Here is a 23,433-nt window from a genome sequence, read left to right on the forward strand (position 1 = left end):
ACGTCTGTAAGGATATTTTTTGCATGTACTGCATGTGCAAGTACAGTTTGTAACTTACAGTTTGGCTGATTTGGCAGTATTTTGTTCACCATCATATTGATTATTGCATCCTTTCTTTTGTACAAGTCAGTGCTGAACAGACATTGTGTAGCAGTATGCATTACTATGATATTTAAGTTCTAAAATATGACCCAAAGTTTGTCATTTACAAAATTATGTGTAATGAATCTTGATAGTGACCGAAGGTCTATGCTGATCTGCTTTTCTATGACTTAATCATGCCTCACAAACCTTAGTGAATTCTTTGAAGTGACCAAACAGATGGATGAAGATAGAGCAGTGGATGTGGTATGCATGGATTTAAGTAAGGCATTTGATAAGGTTCCCCATGATAGGCTCTTGCAGAAAGTAAGGAGGCATAGGATAGGAGCAATGTGGCCGATTGGATTCAGAATTGGCTGACCCTTAGAAGACAAAGGGTGGTAGGGGATGGAAAATATTCAACATGGTGCTCAGTTTTGAGTGGTGTACCACAAGGATCTGTTCTGGGTCCTCTTCTATTTGTGATTTTTGTAAATGATTTGGATGAAGGAGTGGAAGGGTGGATTAGCAAGTTCGCAGACAATACGAATGTGGGTCGCATTGTGGACAGTGCGGTGGGCTGTTCTAGGTTACAAAGGCACATTGATAGAATGCAGAATTGGGCTGAGAAATGGCAGATGGAGTTTAACCCTGAAAAGTGTGAGGTGATTCATTTTGGAAGGACAAACTTGAAAGCAGAACACAGGGTTAACGGAAAGATCCTTGGCAGTGTGGAGGAGCAGAGGGATCTTGGGTTCATGTCCACAGTTCCCTGAAAGTTTCCACCCAGGTGGATAGAGTTGTTAAGAAGGCGTACAGTGTGTTAGGTTTCATTAATAGAGGGATTGAGTTCAAGAGCCATAAAGTTATGCTCCAGCTATACAAAACCCTGGTTCAGCCACATCTAGAGTATTATGTCCAGTTCTGGTCACCTCATTACAGGAAAGATGTGGAAGCGTTGGAAAAGGTGCAGAGGAGATTTACAGAATGTCACCTGGAATGGAGGGAAGGTCTTACGAGGAAAGGTTGAGAGAGCTAGGGTTTTTCTCTTTAGAACAACGAAGGATGAGAAGTGACTTGATAGAGGTGTACAAAATGATCAGACGTATAGATAGAGCAGACAGCCAGAAACTTTTTCCTTGGGTGGAGGTAGCTATTATGAGGGGGCATAGTTTTAAAGTGAGTGGACGTAGATATAGGGGAGACGTCCAAGGTAGGCTCTATACTCAGAGTAGTAGGGGCATGGAATGCATTGCCGGAGATGGAGTGGAGTCAGCCTCATTAGGGGCATTTAAGCAGCTATTAGACGGGCATTTGGATGATAGTATCAGGTAGGGGTGGAGTTTAGATAGACTTTAGGATTAAGGTAAAAGTTTGGCACAACATTGTGGGCCGAAGGGCCTGTACTGTTCTATGTTCTAATCCATTATAGTCCATTTATCTTTATCATTTATCACTGTGGAAATGCCATTAGTTAGACATCCCACTCTTTACTCCATATCTTCTGATCCAGGACTACTATTGCATTAAATTCCTGGGTTAAGGAAAACTTAGAACTGGATGTAGTAATGCTTACAAAAGTTAATACATTGCAATGTGATCTGATCTACAAAGATGCATACTCTTTATCCATAACTCTGGCAGCCTTTAACATTAGCTTTAATATTTGTGAGGATGGGTGAGCAAATTATTTCTGCAATTTCCACATAATCATCTGATCATCAGAAAGATGCACAGGTAAATAACATTTCTTGAACCTCTTGAGAAACTCCAGTTTCATCAATGGAATACAATAATGTCCAGATCTTGTGAATTGCAAGTTTATCATTTTACCAAATACAAATGCTTTATTGTTCTCCATGGCCAAATGTATTTTCACTTTTTTTCATTGAAAACTTACTCAGCAATAATCGTATGTTGCTCTGAAAGTCAACAGTGCTTACAAAATGTTCTAACTGCGCAATTACTCACTAAAGATGACAATTCATGATCAACACTAAATTCGAAAGCAAGTAGTGCTCTCATAGATAATGGGAACTGCAGATGCTGGAGAATCTGAGATAATAAAATGTGAGGCTGGATGAACACAGCAGGCCCAGCAGCATCTCAGGAGCACAAAAGCTGTCGTTTCGGGCCTAGACCCTTCATCAGAGAGGGGGATGGGGTGAGGGTTCTGGAATAAATAGGGAGAGAGGGGGAGGCGGACCGAAGATGGAGAGAAAAGAAGATAGGTGGAGAGGAGAGTATAGGAGGGGAGGTGGGGAGGGGATAGGTCAGTCCAGGGAAGACGGACAGGTCAAGGAGGTGGGATGAGGTTAGTAGGTAGGAGATGGAGGTGCGGCTTGGGGTGGGAGGAAGGGATGGGTGAGAGGAAGAACAGGTTAGGGAGGCAGAGACGGGCTGGGGTCTCTGCCTCCCTAACCTGTTCTTCCTCTCACCCATCCCTTCCTCCCACCCCAAGCCGCACCTCCATCTCCTACCTACTAACCTCATCCCACCTCCTTGACCTGTCCGTCTTCCCTGGACTGACCTATCCCCTCCCCACCTCCCCTCCTATACTCTCCTCTCCACCTATTTTCTTTTCTCTCCATCTTCGGTCCGCCTCCCCCTCTCTCCCTATTTATTCCAGAACCCTCACCCCATCCCCCTCTCTGATGAAGGGTCTAGGCCCGAAACGTCAGCTTTTGTGCTCCTGAGATGCTGCTGGGCCTGCTGTGTTCATCCAGCCCCACATTTTATTATCTTGTGCTATCATAGTCTTTGATTCTGTTTTTTGTTCACTTTGTCCAGGGTTTCCAAATAACAGTTCAACCAATTGACACCACACCCTATTGAGGTACAGCCACTGCCTGCAGCAACACAATTGAATGAGTCAGCAATTGAGATACTCATGGGCTGACTTAAGTCTTCAGTCACTAACACAATCTTTTCTCATTGTTCAGCCTGATCATATTCATCCTCAGAACCATCCGTTTCCTGTGTTGCTTCAAATACTTGACTTCAAATATTGACCCTTGGACAGTTCCTGACATTGTGATATTTAGAGTCGTGATGGAAATGTGTACTAACTATTCACTGTAGACTTCTGGAATCATTTATGGTCCTGCACTTTTTCTTAATTCAGAAATCTATTCAAGGAACAACTCCCCTCAAAAGAAATAAAGGAGGGCACTAAATCAAAGTGTTACCAGAGGGAGAGGTAATGCATTCCCATCACCTGAGGCACTGATTTGTCTCTAAAAGTTTTGATGTATGAGATCTGACTTTTTTAAAAGTAAAGAAATATAACAACATAACTACTCAATGAACAAATTACAGACACTCTCCAGCAGGGGTGTAAGTTCAGAGTCTATAGGTGTGAGGTTGGAAAAGCACAGCAGGTCAGACAGCATCCAAGGAGCAGATAAGTCAACATTTCAGGCTGAAACCTTTTGTCAGGACTGCCTGACCTGCTGTGATTTTCCACCTTCTTACCTACAGACTTTGGCTTCCAGCATCTGCAGTCCTTATTGTCTCCACAGGTATAAACTCAGCTGTTTCTAAGAAGCTCAAAAATAAACTATCTAATCACCCAATTAATCAAATACAAACACTGTCCCCAGGAGTAGTGTAACAACAATGAAAAGTCAAGGAGATGAACTGAGCTTTGACGTTGTAGACTTGCTTGCCGAGCCGGTGTGTTTGATTCCAGACGTTTCGTCACCCTGCTAGGTAACATCGTCAGTGTACCTCTGGTGAAGCTTTGGTGTTCTGTCCTGCTTGTTATTGACATGCCTCGGAGACCAATCTCACTGGTCTGAATACACACAAAGAAGGACATGAATTTGACTGGGATGGCACATCCATAATAGCGCAAGCTAAACAGAGATACGCTATGGAAATCCTGGAGGCCTGGCATTCCAGCTGGAACTCCATCAACAAACACGTTGAACTAGACCTGATATACAAACCACTGAGAAACAGAACCGAATGTGATGCCAACCACCCAGCAAACCGAGGCATGGAAATAGCAAGCGGGACAGAACACTAACGCTTCACAGAAGGCGCACTGACAATGTTACCTAGCAAGGTGATGAAATGTCTGCAATCAAACACATCAGCTCAGCAAGCAAGTCTACGACCTCATCCACACCCCAAGCTACAAATCTTCTTAAAAGCTTTGAAATCAGCTCTGTTTTTTTATGTTAAACCAACTGTCAATTTAACTAAACTCCCAATAAACAAATCACATGGCTGCCTTCCGGAGGCAAAATTATGACTTTTCATTGTTTGACCAGGAATCAAATGTGAGCCTTGGGTAGTGAAACCATTAAATCATAATTATTTAATCACCAGGGATGGTAAGAGAGACACAAGCGATACCGAAATTGAAGAAATGTTCAACAGTCCACAAAATCATTTTGCAGTTATTTTAATCAACCTGTTTGGACACATGATGGGGAAATTAACACACTCTAGCCCCTGCAGTGCCCACCTCCCTCTAAAGGCTTCACTGGTAGAAACTAAACTCTTTTTGTTACTTTAAGAAACCTATCACCAAATCACCCAATTAAAACTGCTGAAGGGCTCACTAGCGTAGACCAACTATGATAAAAAGAAAAAGGCGGGACAAACAAGGGGGGAAGCTAAATAAAAATGGAATTGAGGATGAGATAGTACTTTGCAGGCCATGGTGCCCGTCTCTCTCAAAAGACTGAACTCCTATTTTAAAAAAAACTATCACCAAATCATTTATTTATGAACTTTCTTTTTAATCCAAATTTTACTAATGCCATGGTTGGAATTGAACCCACACTCCTGAAGCTGCAGCTAGATGCCATGGGTTACTAGCCCAGTAATATTTATCATATGCTACTGTCCCCAGCATTCCAATCCTGTTAATGACTTCAATATTTCCCATGTAGCCTGTATTTCCCACCTAGAGAACAGATGGGACTTGAACCTAGGCTTCCTAGCTTATAAGTAGGGACACTAGCACTGCACTACAAGAGCCCAGAGTACTAATGATTCCCCCCCTCTTCTTCTTATATCCAGAAGTGTTCTTACACAGAACTGAATTGCATTTTATTTCCAATCACCAAATCACCCATGGTATTTTTTGTATCTATTAACCATAACCACTAAATCACTTGTGTTCTTCAACTGATTAATTTACATGCAAAGCCCTTTACGGGCAATGCAGACCATTAAAAGTGAGGGGGAGTTAGGGAAGGTTGAAATAGCTAAATCGAAATGGAGTTGGAGTTTATGACTTTTGAAAGAATTCTTTTTTTTTCTTTTTATATCCAGAAATGCTATTGTACACAGCAAACACTTCCACCATTAAATCATTTGCAGTAGGTTTAGTTTGACTTTTTCCAATGTGCAGAAGTGCTCTTAGACACAACTGAGCATTTTTTGCTTCACAAAATCACCCCTGTTATTTTTTTTATGCTTTGTAACCAGCACCAATAAATCATGTTTTCTAATTAAATAATTTATGTGCAAAGCCATTGAGGGCAATTCAAACCTCAAAGGGAGGGGGAGTTAAGGAGAGGGGGATGGGGCTCAATCAAAATGGAGTTGAAAGGGGCATGTTTATGACATGAATACAAAGTTAAATGATCATCATCTGCTCTCAATCAACTCTGGAGCTCATCTATTTGGCTATTAAAGATACATGCATCTTGGCAACTAAAGTTCAACATGGGTTCTGTTGGGACAACTTTGCTCTTGACTGCATGACAAGTTTGGTTCAAAAAGGGACAAAACAGCTAGACTCCAGAGGTGAGCTGAGAGTGATTGTCCTGAGTGTGGCATCAAGGAGCCCTAGCAAAACTGGAGTCAATGGGATTCAGGAGAAATTCCCCACTAGTTGAAGTCATGCCTAGCACAGCGGATGATGGTGGTAACGATTAGTGGTCAGTCATATCAGGGCCAAGACATCTCTGCAGAAGTTCTTCAGGGTAGTGTCCGAGGCCCAATCATCTTAGCTGCATCATCAATGACCTCCCCTCCAAAAGAAGGTCAGAAGTATAGATGTTGGCTAACGATTGCACAATTTTCAGCATCATTTGCTATTCTTCAGATACTGATGCAGTCCAAGCACAAATACAGCAAGACCAGGACAGCAAACCAGCTCGGCTGAGAAGAGTTGGGGACATTTGCAGTACAAAAGTGCCAGGAAATGACAATATTAATCAAGAGAGAAACCAACTATCCCTGCTTGATATTCAATGGCATTACCTTTGCTGAATCTCCCACTATCAGGGAGGGCTCTCTAGAGAGGGAGCTTCCATTAACCAGAAACTGAACTGGAGCAGACATTTAAATACTTTGACTACAAAAGCAAGTCAGAGGCTAGGAATGCTACAGTGAATAACTCCCTAACTCACCAGAAGCCAGTCCCTCATCTAAAGGCACAAGTCAGGAGTGTGATGGAATACTTCTCACTAATCTGGATGAATGCAGCTCCAGTAACACTCAAGATGGTTGACACTATCCAGCACTAAGCAGCCCATTTGATTGGCAACACATCCACAAACATTCACTGTCTCCACCACTGATGCACAGCTGCAACAGTGTGCACTATCTACAATCTGCACTGCAGAAATTCACATGAATCCTCAGACAGCACCTTCCAAACCCATGACCACTTCCATTTTGAATGATCAAATCAACAGATACATGGGAGTACTATCACCTGCAACTTCCCCTCCACACTACTCACTATCCTGACTTGGAAACATATTGCTGTCAATTCAGTGTTTCTGGGTCAAAATCCTGGAACTTCACTATCCCTCCCCAACAGCATCGTGGCTGTACCTGCACTAAATGGACTACAGCAGTTAAAGAAGGCAGCTCACCACCTTCTAATGGGCAATCAAGTGTGGTTAATAAATGATGTTGTAGCTAGCAATGCTTAGATTCAGTAACTAAATAAAAAGTAGGTGTGTTTTCATATGAGAAGTGTTGAAGAGGCTAGGCTTGTATCCCCTGGAGGTTAGAAGAATAAGAGATAACTTAATTGCAACATATAAGATCCTGAGGGATTTTGACAAGATGCATGTGGAAAGCATGTTTCCATTTGTGGGAGAATTTAGAATTAGGGGTCACTGCTTAAAAATAAAATAAGGTTACAGCTATTTAAAACAGAGATAAGAACTTCACTTTCTCAAAGTGGGTTGACAGTCTTTGGAACTCTCCTCAAAAGTGGGAAGAGATTTGAATCTTTTTGAGGCAAAAGTGGTTAGATTCTTGAAAAACAAAGTGCTGAAAAGTTGTCAGGAATGTGCAGTGATCTGATCAAGCCTTGATCTTATTGAATGGTGGAGCAGGCTCAAGAGGCCAACTGGCTTATTCCTGTTCTGACTTTGTATATGTGTATGTCTGTTCATGTGTTGGCATTCTGGTACAGCTATACTTGACCTATATTCTGAACTGGATTTACAGATAATGTTCGGAGAAGAAATTTTTAAATTGCATTTGTAATTTATATTGCAACTTTGCATCTTTAACCTTTCTTTCTGAATACAGGGTGGCCTCTACATGTTCAAGTTGTTTGATTATTATTCTGCCAGTGGCATGACTCTCCTCTTTCTGGTATTCTTTGAGACTATCTCAATATCATGGTTTTATGGTTAGTGACTGTTCTAAGCATAATCCTATTTTAATTATATTAGGAAATGTTATGACTCCTGTTAATGTAAAATTGCAGTCAGATATGGGAGGAGACAACAACTTAGTAATAAGCCTAGATATAAATTTCAGTATAAATGGCTGTCTTCAGACACTTCTGCTATGCAGCAACAAACTATGATTATTATTATCAAAAATCTAGATATAAATAGAAATCATGAAGCATTTCAACCTTTAATCTCAAGGCAAATGCATCATGAAATGACAAGACATGGTTTTTAATTCCTCATAGGATCTCATCGGTGTAATGAAGGGCAAGTGCTCAATACAAGGGTCTTCTCCAAAACCCACAGTCATTTTTACTGTGCTGTTGTTGTGCTACAGTGTTTACAGCCTAACACTTCCTGACACTTGGGAGAAAGCATCTTGCTTGCTGGCCCAGGAGGAATCTGGATAGCAAGAAAAGCTTAGGAGGGGAAATCAATTTTCAGCACATTTTCCCTCTGAATCTCTAATTCATGTTTGCTTCCTTGTCAATAATACATCCGATTTGCATTGCAATGGTAATCCTTGCATAAATCTTTTAGCAATGAATGCAGTGGTAAAGTGATGTTGGCTAAATGTTTTCATTTGGTTAGAGTTGAAGACCCTTTTGTTCTTTCAGCAGAAACTTAGAAGAAGGCATTGATCTATTGTGAGAAAAAAATAACACTCAGCAAAATTTCTTCTGCTTTTTGTCACTGGAATTAACTGACCTTGTGATAAGTTACAGTTGTGACAACTGAGCAGCAAGGATTTGATATTTCTGGAGTTCACTTTTTAGATTACTTTTTGCTCATCAGTTATAAAATTGTTGCTTTGTTTTATTAGATTAGATTCGATTCCCTACAGTGTGGAAACAGGCCCTTCGGCCCAACAAGTCCACACTGCCTCTTGAAGCATCCCACCCAGACGCATCCCCCTATAACCCACACACCCCTGAACACTATGGGCAATTTAGCATGGCCAATCCACCTAACCTGCACATCTTTGGACTGTGGGAGGAAACTGGAGCACTCGGACAAAACCCACGCAGACACGGGGAAAAATGAGCAAACTCAACACAGACAGTTGCCCAAGTTGGGAATTGAACCTGGGTCCCTGGCGCTGTGAGGCTGCAGTGCTAACCACTGTGCCGCCCCAAAGTGGCAAAGTTACTAAGCAACTTTCATACATTCTGTACAGTGAGGTTCTTTATAATGTATGTATAATCATTATTAATGGGAATGCATATTAATTTGGTGTCTTACTATATTGTCCTGAACTTAACATGGCCATTAAAGGTGCCATTGTAAGGTATTCCATTTAAGATGGGCCAGTGGTAAAGACACTTAACTTTACATTCCTAAACATTCTCCAAGCAATGTACTCTTGGATGATTGCCACTAATAATTATCCATCAATTCATCTAGCTAAAATCATTTGCAATCATTTATATCTAGATTTTGCAGTAGTAATGTCACTAATTCTGAATGAGTTTTCAAATATTTGCCCACCCAATTAAGTGCTGTACTGTTTTAATAACTAGACATTCTAAAGCATGCTAAGCTAAGCTAATAACATTTCTGCAACAATGCACAATATCATTTTATCAAGAGACAAAGGGTTGCAGGTATTGTTAGTTAGGAAGGAGTCTTTATGTATATGCTGTTTGTATTAAATTTCTTAGTCATCACGCAATATGTACAGAAAACATATATATTTCAAGATATAGTCTATAATCCAAAGAAGAGGTAAATTGTAATCTTCAGAGTTTACAATGCAACCTTTTGGTTCTCTGATCAGAAAGCAGTACCGTTATGCATCGTACAATCAGATTATTTCTTGGGAATTCAACTCGCAATGATCCTTGGCAACATTTTTTTACCAGTCAACATGAAACATTTTTCTTTGCCTAAATCAGATTTGAAATCTAATAAAAATATGTAAAACAACAACAGCCGGAAGTGAGTAGGTGATCGATCTTGACGTCCTCCAAAGGCTTGTGTCAGATACCAGTCTTTATCCAAAATAAAAACTGAAAGAACTGTGCTGCTGTAAAGGAAGGGTCACCAGACCCAAAAAGTTAACTGTTTTTTCCTTCACAGATGCTGCCAGACCTGCTGAGCTTCTCCAGAACTTTGTTTTTGTGCCAGTCTTTATCCAATTTGATTCACTACACATGGTATCAAGAAACGGCTTAAAACTCTAGATACCACTATGTCTATGGTATGACAGCATTCTGAAGATAACATTGAATACATAAGCCTCAAACCAACCTGGTCCAACTACAGCTACAATATTGGCATCTATCAGGCAATGTGGAAAATTTCCCAGCTATGTCCTATAAACCAAAAGCAGGACTGGCCCAACATTGCTAATTACCAATCTATTACCTATATACTTCTCAATTTACTCTTAATCTTCAGTGATGTGATGCAAAATGTAATTTACAGTGCTATAAGGTGCCATTTGCAAAGGGCTAAGCTGTGCACTGATGCTCAATTTTCGTTCTGCCAGGGACACTCATGATCTCATTTTAGCCTTGGTCCAAACATGGACGTAAAATGCTGAAATTCAGAAGCGAGTGGAGTCTGACTATCCTCTACATCAACGTAGCATTTGATGGAGTATGATATGAAGCAGGCCTAGAAAAACTAGAGTCCATAGTAATCAAGGAAAATGCTTGGCTAGATGGAATCATTCTGAGCACAAAGGAAGACAGTTGTTGACAGCCAATCATCTCAGCTCCAGGAAATCACTTTATGCGTCCCTGGGGTAGAGTCTCAGGCTGGTCCGTCTTCACCTGCTTTATTGATGACCTTCTCTCCATCAATAGGTCAGAGGTGGCGATGTTCGCTGATGATTGCACAATGTTCAGCGCCTTAGATACCGACCCACATCAATATACTACAAGACTTAGCCAACATCCCAGTTTGGGCTAATAGGTGGCAAGTAACACTTGCAGCCAGGCAATGACCATCTCCAACAAGAATGTATCTCACCATCACTGTCACTGATTCCCCAACTACTGTAGGGTTACCATTGATCAGAAACTGAATTGGAATAGCCACATCAATACTTTCATCACAACAGCAGATCAGAGGCTAGGAATTCTATGAATAAATAACAGACTTTCCATCTCCCTAAAGCTTGTCCACCATCTATAAGGTGCAAGTCATGAGATTAATGGAAATCATCCCACTTGCTTGAATGAGTGCAGCTTCAACAACATTCAAGAAACATGGCATCATCCAGGCCAAGGCAGCCTGCTTGGCTGGTATCTCAATCACCACTTTTAAGATTCACTTTCTTCACTTTTTGTGCATGGTTGCAATAGTAAGTACCTCTACAAGATACACTGCAGCAACTCAAAAGGGCCCTTTGACAATACCTTCCAAATTCTCAAACTCTATCATACAATAAAAATAAAATACTATGGATATTGGAATTCTGGGAATTCTGAAATCAAAACCAGAAGTGTTGAAGAAACTCAGCAGTCTGGCAGCATTTGTGAGGAGAGAAACAGAGTTAACATTTAGAGTTCAGTATGACTCTTCTTCAGAAGTTCTATCACCTTGTATGACAAGGGCTGCAAATATGCAGGTTATAAACACTTGCAAGTTCCCCTTCAAGCCACTTGCCATCCCGACTTTGAAATGTGTCACTGTTCCTTCAATGTCACCACTTCAAAATTCTGGAATTGCCTTCTGAACACTACCTTGGATTTCCTTACCCCAGTACTGCAGCAGTTCGAGAAGACACCTATATGCTAGTCTAACCAGTGATGCCTGCATCCCATGGATGATTTATTTTCAAAAATCCACTTGCTTTGTTTAAGACGTTTAATGTAATAAGACTTCTCAAAGGATTTCCCAACATACTTCATAGGTATTAGGGGACCAAGTTGCATATTGAATCATATAAAGCAACACCAGAACAAAAGCTTGATCAAAGAGGTAGGTTTTGGGTAGAAGAAAACAAGGTAAAGAGGAATAGGTATTAAGGGAGGGATTCCAAAGCTTAGGAGGTAGGAAGTTGAGGACATCATCACTCACGGTGGAGCCATTAAAATCAAGAATGTTTAACTGGTCAACATTGCAGAATGCAGAGCTGGTTTCTTGTAGGGCTGAAGAAGATTGTTGAGATGAGATGGGGTGAGGTTTTGAAACTTCTTAAAAATGAAAATGAAAATTTTGAAATGGTATTGAAATTTTCTGGAAAGCTTGATGTCCAAAGATTAAAATTGTTGATATTATTTTTCACAGGCATTAATAAGTTCTATAGAAATATTGAAGAAATGATTGGATACAGGCCATGCATATGGTGGAAACTTTGTTGGGTATATTTTACCCCTATTGTAGTCCTGGTAAGACATTTTTTAAATTTCTTTAAACTGTAGCTTTATCTTTTAAAAAGAATCTGAATCTAATTCCATTTCTCCCTCTCTGAACCTGTCCTTTCCCCTTTCTCTCAAGTTTGCTAATCTCTCTTCCGTGAATTATTTCTTTCTTGTTGCTTGTTTTATTTTCAGCATTTCCTCCTGGATAATTAACGCTTGCATTTCTCACATTCCTGCATCCTTATGTGTGAATCAACGCAATTTTCTGGATATCATTTCATTTCAATTTTCATGAAAGAAACAATGCACATGCCTCTATCTCAGATATCATACCATCCATACCACTTACCCTGAATTTTCCCCTCATTTGGAGCACATTATTTCTCATCATAAGGCATAGAAGTGATTTAGAAAACCTCTAACCAGGTCTGTATGCAAAATACATTCCCTGCATCATCAGAAAGATTCTCATCTAATCCATAGTGTGTCTTGTTATGGCTGATCTCAGCACATCTATTCACATGCTTTTAATGTATTGACCCCAGGCTTGAGAGGGGAAATGTGTTGCCACGCCAATAATTATTCAGTGCCCTCTACTGGTGAATATACAGAGAAGCAACACCCAGATGTAGCCGTAATATTCCCGATGGTTCAAAATTTCTTTCATAGCCTCACGTATGAACAATAGTTCCTTTGAGGAGCTCCAGGGGAATTTTCTTATTGAACTGTGCCCCATGTTGTTAGTGAAACAAGTTTAATACAAGCTGCTGAATGTGATGTACTTAACAATCACTTGATTTAAAAAAAGTTGTTATTGGAAGAACCTTGTCTTCTTCAGGCTAGAACATATAAATGAATCTAATTGTTAGCTCTTCATTATGAGATTCAAAATGAAGAAAACAGCCATAGTCTGCCTGTAGATGGCTTGAACATATTTAGTAAATATTACAAAATTTCTGCTCAATTTAGTCCCAAATTGGCATCCCTTTGTTCTGAGGCTGTGCCCTCTAATCCTAGGCTCTGCCATGAGGGGAAATATCATCTCAGCATTTATCCTGTCGACCTCAATAAGAATCTCATATATTTCAAAGAGATCAGCTTTCATTCTTCTAAACTCCAGTGAGTAGAGTTCCAACCTGTTTAAGCTTTGTTCATGAGCCAATTTCTTCATACCAGAGATCATCCCAGTGAATCTTCTCTGAACTGCCTCCAATGAAATGAAACATTTTCTTAAATAAGGGAACCAAAACTGCTCAAAAATATGGTCTCACCAGCACCTTGAACAGTTGCAGTAAGATTTCCCCACTCTTATACTCGCACTCCCTTGAAATGCAAGCCCACATTACATTAGCCTTCCTGATTACCTACTCTTTGTGCTAGCTTTCTGTATTTTAAGTACAAAAGGGTACAGAAGGAAACTGCCATCCTTACTTGGTCTGGCCTACATGTGACTTCAGACCCACAGCACTGTGGTTGACTCATAACTATCCTCTGGGCAATTAGGGATGGGCAATAAATGCTGGCCTAGCCAGTGGCACCCTCATCCCTTGAATGAATCAAGTTAAGTACTCCCAAATCCCTTTGTGTTAGAGCTTTGTGCAGTTTCTTTGTACTTAAATAACACTGTTCTTTTGTTCTCCCTTCCAAAATGAACAGCTCCACATTTTCCCACATTATACTCCATTTGCTAGCTTTTTGCTCACTTACTTAACATATCAGTATCTCGGTGCAAACTGTTTGCATTAACACCATCAGCAAATATGGCTACAGTGTGGTCACTTCTGTGGTGCTAATTTGTATATGCGATAACAGCCTATATATTATGCTTTTCTCTTAATGTTATCCCCTCAGAGTCATTTGATAAGATAAAGAAAGAATTTTCAGATTAAGGTAATTATGTGTTTTTCAATATATTGTCATGCAGGAAATTGTATGGATCATGGCCCCAGAAACCACAATTTTCATCTTAAGTGCATTTGAATAGGGGTAAAAGTTGACAAGACCACTGGAAGAGTGGCTCTGTCCTTCTTTGATTATTTCTGTGGTATCTTACCCTTCGTGCTACAAGACAAATCCAGCCTTGATTTGAAGCCTTATCAGAAAAATGGCATGTCCAGTGGTGGACTGTCAACAATGTTCCCCCTGAGCTGTGTGTTCCTTGTAGAATTAAAAAGAAAGAGGGAACGTTGACTGTCAGTCAAAATTATGTGCTCAATTTTATGTAATGATCTCTGGGTACAGAGATCAGAAGGCTGCCACTCAACTCAACTAAGGAATACACTATTTTGTTTGGTTGCCCTTCCAGTGAAATATTTGGATCTTGGGATGAAGACAATGTGATCTGCTTAACACCTAATGCTGTTGTGTGTTGGTTTTAGGGAGTATTTCTCTTCAGTGCTGTTGAAATGACACCACTCACACTTGGGAATTATGTCTACCCTAAGTGGGGCCAGGGGATTGGCTGGTTCATGGCACTGTCCTCCATGGTATTTATCCCAGGATACATTGCCTACATGTTTTTCACCACAAAAGGAACCTTCATGCAGGTATGAAATAAAAACCTGCAGTTCAAACTCTGAACATTGGACTTTGTCTATCTTGCCCTGGTTATCTCTTCATTAGAGTAAGCTCAAATCAGTGGCTTCTTAATTCAATTAACTTGAGACCTGTGTAAGAATCCTGATAAGTGATATTGGCTCATTGCTATTGGAGGGATAAGAAGGGATAACTCAGAAATTATATTATTCCGGCAGCTAAATATAAGTTGAAGCCTAATGAGGTGTTTGGCAATTAAAGATTGACTGTGACCATGTGATTTATGAGAACAATGCATGACCAGTGAGAAATGATTGGAAACTGTGGGCCAATAACTTTCTGGATTGTAAATCATTTCCAGCAGTAAAAAACACATTCCAAAAAACATTCATTGCACAAAAGTACCTAATTTCACTGTTATATTAAGTGATGTTTGTCAGTGTTTTGGCAATTTTAGTATTTGATTAAAATGCTGAAACATATGTGCATTGATTTTTCATGCTGGCCTCTGTATAATGCCAGTTTTTATGCAAAGTTTTAAGGAATTCTTAAGAAATGTCATTTAGATTCACCCTTCTACCTTGTATCTTTATTTGGAATGGAATCAATTGAATTTCATTGAGTAAAAAAGTTCCTGGTTCTATCTGAGATAACAAAGTGTGGAGCTGGATGAACGCAGCAGGTCAAGCAGCATCAGAGGAGCAGGAAAGCTGACATTTCAGGCCTAGACCCTTCATCAGAAAAGGGGGATGGGGAGAGGGTTCTGGAATAAATAGGGAGAGAGGGGGAGGCGAACCAAAGATGGATAGAGGAGAAGATAGGTGGAGAGAAGAGTATAGGTGAGGAGGTAGCGAGGGGATAGGTCAGTCTGGGAAGGATAGACAGGTCAAGGGGGTGGGATGAGCTTAGTAGGTAGAAAATGGAAGTGCGGCTTGAGGTGGGAGGAGGGGATAGGTGAGAGGAAGAACAGGTTAGGGAGGCAGGGACGAGCTGGGCTGGTTTTGGGATGCAGTGTATCTCCGGAGTCGAGAATGCCCTTTGCATGTTGCGCAACTCATCCCTCACACCCTGTCCCCGCAATAACCACCAAAAGAGAATCCCCCTAGTCCTCACATACCACCCCACCAACCTCCGGATACAACGCATCATCCTCCGACACTTCCGCCATCTACAATCTGACTCCACCACCAAAGACATTTTTCCATTCCCTACCCTTTGTCTGCCTTCCGGAGAGACCACTCTCCCCAGGACTCCCTTGTCCGCTCCACACTCCCCTCCAACTCCACCACACCTGGTACTTTCCTCTGCAACCGCAGGAAGTGTTACACCTGCCCCCACACCTCCTCCCTCACCCCCATCCCGGGCCCCAAGATGACTTTCCACATCAAGCAGCGGTTCACCTGCACGTCTGCCAATGTGGTATACTGCATCCGCTGTACCCGTTGTGGCCTCCTCTACATTGGGGAAACTAGGCGGACACTTGGGGACCGCTTTGCAGAATACCTACGCTCGGTTTGCAATAAACAACTGGACCTCCCAGTTGCGAACCATTTTAACTCCCCCTCCCATTCCTTAGACGACATGTCCATCCTGGGCCTCCTGCAGTGCCATAATGATGCCACCCATAGGTTGCAGGAACAGCAACTCATATTCCGCTTGGGAACCCTGCAGCCCAATGTGGATTTCACAAGCTTCAAAATCTCCCCTCCCCCCACTGCATGAACCCGTCTGATGAAGGGTCTAGGTCTGAAACGTCAGCCTTTGTGCTCCTTAGATGCTGCTTGGCCTGCTGTGTTCATCCAGCTCCACACTTTGTTATCTCGGATTCTCCAGCATCTGCAGTTCCCATTATCTCTGTTTCTAGTTCTATCTGGCTTTTTTTGCAATGTTTACAGTTCATTGCTGTTATGATTTTAATCTGATACTTTATTAATATTTATTTTCTGGAAAAAAGTAGATTTATTTGAACGCCTTAAGCTTAAATTTGTTTCAAAATCGTTTCGAATACAGTGTTTGAACGATTAAGGTGGAACAAGGTGAAAGCAACTATACCAACACATTTACACACCAATGACAGTGGGCGGATACCTTGGAATATCAAGTCAGAGTTTACCCCTCTACAACTAGGACACCAGCGGGCAAGAAGTCTGTACTAGTTTTCAGTCAAGTCACCATTACTCTTAATAGTTATATTTAAGGCTTGTGCCCAGTTGTTTTGAAACATTTGTTAATAAGTTGCCCTAACATGTGACACTCAGGTGATCAAGTCAGTATAATGCTGTCAAGTCACTCAAACACAATCCTATCCTTGTGTTAAAGTGGTATAATAAGCAGAGTCATCAGGAAATACAGGTATTGCAATATTTACTATGGTACACTGCACCTTCACTTTGTTTCGTATTGGACGAGGCTATGCATTAGCAACAGTTAGAGTTTCACGTTATGTCAGCACTTGATGTGGATTGGCTCTTTATTGAGAGAAGTTGTCTGGCCTGAAGAAGTTTCACTTCCCATTAAATTCTCAAAAAAAATCTGAAAATGTTAAAGCCAGATCTTGTTTAATAGATCTAATCAGTTTTGTATCAATTTGTGTGTAAATAATATATCTGAATGACTTTTGCTTTTATGAACAAAGAAGGACTAAGAAATGGCTTCATTACAACAGTTATTGGAAAGCTTACTTAGTTTCAATGCTTATAAGGTCCTCTGGTTTAATGAGTTTATTAATTTATCAGAACACAGTGGTTGAAATGTTTATCTTTGACTGGTTTGTTAAAACATCCTATCTTTCTTTTGTTACTCTAGCGTTTGCAAATGATGACACAGCCCAGACAAGGGATCATAATTCACAATAATGGGCTAAAATCCAACCCGTCTCCAAACAGTGGCTACGCTGATGCTACCGTTTAGTTCGCTACCTATATAAAGGCAAAGGCTTTTTGCAAACCCCTTTAGCACCTTGCACAGCAATCCAGAAGTGTAAATAGATGGAAAAATAGATTACAGCTTATCTGTCTGAACCAACTTCTTTTCAAATTATGAAAGATATGTTATTTATTTGATAAGTACTGTAAGATTAAACGTAAACATCACAAATCGCACAGTGTAATGTCGCCATGAAGAGAACTGCCTTCCTCTTTCCTACCATCATCACAAATCTGCTCAACGTTGCGAGACTCTGTATTCACCTCTCTCTGAAATGATTGTAACCACTAAAGAATTTGAGGATGGCTAGGAAATACCATTATTTTGCTATAACTGTCTTGTGCTTTGCCATCTGATGTGACTTTGCTGTAGCTTCTGTTAACATTAGTTGAAATTAACTGTTGAATGATTATCTAGTGTCCATCCTAAGATCTAGGATTGTGTATCTCATCAATCGCTCTTTACATGGTGAGTCAGGATCCTGATAAAACAAAATTCTGAAAACAAATATTCACAAAAATTGCTTATCTACTGACATACATTGCTGTTCTCTGGAATATGTTTTGGGCATGAACAGCTAGTTCTGTATGTTATCACTTATGCAAGAAAGTGTTAGCAGATTGATACAGATTGCGTCCTGAATATTAAAGGATACGTTACATTTAGGAAAGACAGGAAACTGGGAAAAGGTGGAAGCATGACTCTGTTCATTCATGATGCTATTACCACTACAGGATAGGATAACTTAAGTTCAGGAATCAGGATTTGGATTGAGATGAGCAACGATAAAGGCAAAAGAGCCACCACCACTACCCCACTCCATAAATAACCCCAACAATAACCAAATGGTAGGATGTAATATAAAAGAGGAAATGATTAGAGCTAGTTAGAAAGAAAATACAAGAAAATTGAATGCAGCCAGAATGGAAATTGCAGAGGCACTGGAAATTATTCTTTTATTCTTCCCTGAACTGGAGTTTGAAAAATGGCAAACATTCTGCCCCTTTTCAAAAACAGTTATAAAAATTGGCTCAGCAGTCACAGACCTGGCAGCTTGACTTTAGTGTGATGAAACTTCTAGAAACTATTATTTGGAAAAGAATTAACAGTTACAGAAAGATGTGGATTAATTCAGATGGTCAGAATGGACTTGTTAAGGGAAAATCCTGTCAAACTATTTTGCTTGATTGTCTTGTTATGGTTTACATGAATTTTTAAATACAGTGCCACACAACAGACTTAAAGAATGTTATAGTTCATAGAATAAAAGGAACAGCAGCAACATGGATACAAAATTGACTTTGGGTTTGGAGATTAATGGCCAACAGGTATTTTTCAGGCTGGAAGAAGGCTGTAGTACTGTTCCCTAAGGGCAGGTATTAGGACCCTTGCTTTTCATGAAATAGCTAAGTGAACTAAATCTAGGGGACAGTTTTTAAATTTGCAGATATCAGAAACTTAGGAGAATTGGAAACTGTGAGGAGTACGTAGATGAGTTGATAGTGTGGGTGGATAAGTTGCAGATGCATTTCAATGCAGCGAAAATGATGTGATATACTTTTGTACAATGAACATGGAAAGACAGTGTAAAATAAAGGGTACTATTCTAAAGGGTGTGCAGGAACAGAGAAACGGGGTGTATAGGTACATAAATCCTTAAAGATGGGAAGTCACGTGGCAAGAGCTGTTAATAAAACATGTAATGTTCTTTGGATCATAAAAAAGGATTGAAAGTTTAAAAAAAACTGGGAAACTATGATAATAAAATGTGAGGCTGGATGAACACAGCAGGCAAAGCAGCATCTCAGGAGCACAAAAGCTGACGTTTCGGGCCTAGACCCTTCATCAGAGAGCTCTCGATGAAGGGTCTAGGCCCGAAACATCAGCTTTTGTGCTCCTGAGATGCTGCTTGGCCTGCTGTGTTCATCCAGCCTCACATTTTATTATCTTGGATTCTCCAGCATCTGCAGTTCCCATTATCACTGGGAAATTATGATGATCTTATCTAAGACACTGGTTAACCTTATCTGGAGCATTGTTCAGATCTGCTGCTGTGCTGCAGAAAGGATGTGAATGCATTGAAAGTGTATGGAAGAGATTTACAAGAATGGTTTGAGGGATGCAAGGATTTAGCTGTTAAGAAAGATTGGAGAAGTTGGTACTGTTTTCTTTGGAGAGAAGAAGGTTAAGAGTTTTGATAGAAATTTTAAAAATCACGAGGTCTGAGTGAATAGGGAGACCCTGGGTCCCTGGTGCTGTGAGCTACCAGTGCTAACCACTGAGCCACCATGTTGTCAGTTGGCTAACTAATAGAAAACAAAGTAGACATGAATGAATCATTTTCTGGTTGACAACATATAATGAGTTGAGTGACACAGTGGTTGGAACCTCAACTGTTCATAATTTATATGAATGACTTGGATGAAGGGGTCAAAAGTACAGCTGCTAAATTTGTTGATGACGCAAACGTAGGTAGGAAAATACATTGTGAAGAAAATGTGAGGATGCTACGAAGTAATATCAATAGGATCCATGAGCAGGGACCTGGAAAGTAAAATTTAATGAGGGAAAATGTGAAAGCGTCCATTTTGACAGGAAGAATAAAAATAATGTATTACCTGAATTGTGAGAGGTTGAAGATCACACAGACAGTCACCCGAGAATGGAATCTAGCTCGCCAGGGACCCGGGTTCGATTCCACCCTTGGGCAACTGTTTGTGTAGAGTTTACACATTCTCCCATGTGTCTGCGTGGGTTTCCTCCCACAGTCCAAAGATGTGCAGGCTATGTTGATTGGCCATACTAAATTGCCCATAGTGTTCAGGAATGTGTAGATTAGGTATGTTTTCGAGGGATATGTTTGGATGGTTGCTCTGAGGGTTGGTTTGGACTTGTTTGGCCAAAGGGCCTGTTTCCACACACTATGGATTCTATGATTCTACCTCTGTGGTCTAGAGGATTCTGTGTGTTCATGCAACATGTTAATATGTCAGTACAGCATGTAATTAGGCAAGTTAATAGAATGTTATTGCGAGAGGAACTGAATATTCGGATAAGGAGTTTATGCTTTTGTACATAGCATATTAGCAAGATAATACCTGGGCTAATGAGTATAGTAATGGCTACCTTATTTAAAGAAGAATATAAAGGAATTGGAAGCAGTTCAGAGGAGGTTTACTGGATGACCAACTGGAATGGCAGATTGTATCATGAGGTTGAATGGGCTAGACTCATACCTGCTGATATTTAAAGCAGTAAGTGATGACTTTATTGAATTACACAAGATTCTGATGGGTCTTACCAGGCTAAATCTAGAAAGGATGTTTCTTCTTGTCAGAAAATCTAGAACTGGAGGTGACTGTTTAAAAATAGGGGTCACTCATTTAAGACAGTGTCACGAGCTTTTCAAACACTCTTCCTCAAAAGCTGTTGCAAGCATAGGCTTTGAATATTTTTCAGGCAGATGTTGATAGACTCTTGATAAGCAAGAGGGTGAAAAGTTAAAAGGGATAGACCGGGATGGGGAGTATCAAAGATCTTACTGAATGATGGAGAAGGCTCAAGAGGCGAAGTGGCCTGTTCCTGCTTCTAATTAGTGTGTCTTTTTGTAAACCTGTGTGTAACACAAATAAATGCATGGAATTAAAGTCAAAGTGTTCATTCGATCACAATTGTTAGAACATCCAATTGTTATCTGTTCGACCATACCAAGGAATCGGGGACACTAGGAGAAAAACTGCAAATGCTGCATATAAAATAGAAACAATGTTAGAAATACACAGTAGCTCATTTAGCACCTATTTTGACAGATTCTTTGCGTTGTTGCTTGGTGGTAAATTTCTATTGGTCAACTCAGGTCAACAAGCAACACTATCTTGCTACCAACTCTACCAAAACTGGCTTCATTGGTCATTTATCTCACTTGACACAGAAATGATCTGTCGTATTTACGTATAAAATAACAACAAAAGTAAATAATATGTTGTGAAAAGCTTTTGATAGCCTGATCACGTGTGCAGCACTGAGTAAATACAAAGTTTTTTTTTCCTTAGTTCTATAGCTGAGAGCAGTAATCACTATGTGTAGTCTATTGCATGAGACTTAATCACCCATCCACACAACTTGCTGTATAATGGCTGATAGCTCTCAAATATTGTGCCATCTTATGTGGTTTGATGTTATAGTATATTAGGCTGCAATCACATTTTTGGGGTATTCATCTTTGTCATTGAATATAAATGTGTAAAGGGGCCATGAATAATTTCATCTTACTCATTAACACGGCAGTCTGAGATCATTGTTTTTTTTACTTGCATGCCTTTGGAACTGAACTTTAAGGCAAAACTTCGCAGTAAATAGTCAAAAAAAAATAATTTCCTTCATTGCATAAGTATTTACAATCAAAGGATCATGTGAATCAAAACACGTAAGAAAATGGCAAAATAGTACTCATTACAAAAATGGCACGCAGGGAAATTTGGTGATGAAAGTGGCAGGCAGTTGAATTAAGTTAAGAAGAACTTGCTTGGAGACAATAGAAAATGATTAATCAATTAAACCTTATGCTAATGAACAGAAAATAGACAGGCTGTTAGATGACAGATGTGTTAACAATAAGTTGGTAGAATTTTGATTGACTCACTTTAGATATCAGGGAGAAATTTTCTAGAACTTGGGTGTATAGGTAAAGTCCAGGAAAGGGCAAACTGTACATCCAGTGGGAGTGGCAGGCTTAATGAGTTAGATGATTTAACACGTTCCATTTTTTATTGCCTTCATGTGTCACATTAGCCTTGTAAGATCCCACATTACATTTGATTTGTGCTGAAATAACTGAGATACCACAACAGCGGTGGAGGATTAGATTAGATTTGATTCTATTAACCCATACACCTAATTACAGGAGTCCAATGTTGCTACTCTCCCGCAACACCTGAGAATACAATAGTTAGAACTAAAGACAAGAGCCGAAATTAAAGAAACAGAAACAACATAAAAGAAACTGTCCAAATTACCCTCGTTACTACCACTGGTGTGGGTCTCGAGTTGGGATCACCAATGCGATCTGCACTGGACCCACCAACGCTGCAGCTTCACCATCGCTCCAACAATGGCTTTGCCACCCTGATGTCAGTGCCTTGAGTCCTGTGCCTTGCTACTGCATACACTTGATCCACTAATGTTGAAGTTGCCATGCTTTGGGGCCATCACAGAAACATACAGTGTGGAAGCAGGCCCATTCAGCCCATTCAGTTCACACCGACCCTCTGAAGAGCATCCTACCCAGACCCGATCCCTTTCCCAATCTATCCCTGTAACCCTGCAAATCCCATGGCTAATCCACCAGGCCTGCACATCCCTAGACACTATGGCAATTCTTCATGGCCAATCCACCTAACCTGCACATCTTTAGACTGTGGGATGATACCGGAGTACCTGTAAGAAACCCTCGCAGGTACGGGGAGAATGTGAAAATTCCACACAGACAGTCACCCGAGGGTGGAATCAAGCCCAGGTCCCTGGCATTGTGAGGCAGCAGTACTAACCAGTGAGCCACGGTGCCATCCATCACCCACCATTGGGCCCACCTCGTCGATGTCATCACCATCTTGGAATCAATTGAAGTACCGGAGTTCACAACCTTCCTGAACAAATGTAAGAGTGCAACCCTTTGAACCAACGTTGACATCAGGGCCACTGTCAGTGCTGATGCCACTCCCACCACCTCAAGGCCTGCGCTGGGCCCATCACATCGAAGTCACCCAACTCTGCCACCATTTCTTGCAGCAGGGATGGGCGCACACTTGCTGCCATTGTCAATGTCACTGGTTCCACCCAGCGGAGCTTCCAAAGGGCAATAGGTAAGAAAGAGCTGTAGAGAAAAAGAAAACAGAAAAGAAGGAGAAACAAATTGA

General features: G+C 40.6%; 1 protein-coding gene across 2 annotated transcripts in view; it reads left to right on the plus strand.

The window, feature by feature from the left end:
- Window positions 1-19,286, plus strand: part of LOC125461073 (sodium- and chloride-dependent GABA transporter 1-like) — a 65,712-nt gene extending 46,426 nt beyond the window's left edge. Inside the window, exons 12-15 of one of the 2 annotated variants that reach the window (XM_048549425.1) lie at window positions 7,597-7,699; window positions 11,985-12,085; window positions 14,437-14,604; window positions 17,399-19,286. In XM_048549425.1, the coding sequence (XP_048405382.1) occupies window positions 7,597-7,699; window positions 11,985-12,085; window positions 14,437-14,604; window positions 17,399-17,503 (477 nt within the window). In that variant the 3' untranslated portion in view covers window positions 17,504-19,286. Of the gene's footprint in view, window positions 1-7,596; window positions 7,700-11,984; window positions 12,086-13,909; window positions 13,949-14,436; window positions 14,605-17,398 lie in introns of those variants that run through there. The other variant, XM_048549426.2, reaches the window with a different exon arrangement.
- The last annotated feature ends 4,147 nt before the right edge of the window (window positions 19,287-23,433 follow it).

The sequence above is a fragment of the Stegostoma tigrinum genome, chromosome 18 (assembly GCF_030684315.1).
Source record: "Stegostoma tigrinum isolate sSteTig4 chromosome 18, sSteTig4.hap1, whole genome shotgun sequence".
In the NCBI taxonomy this organism is placed as follows: Eukaryota; Metazoa; Chordata; class Chondrichthyes; order Orectolobiformes; family Stegostomatidae; genus Stegostoma; species Stegostoma tigrinum.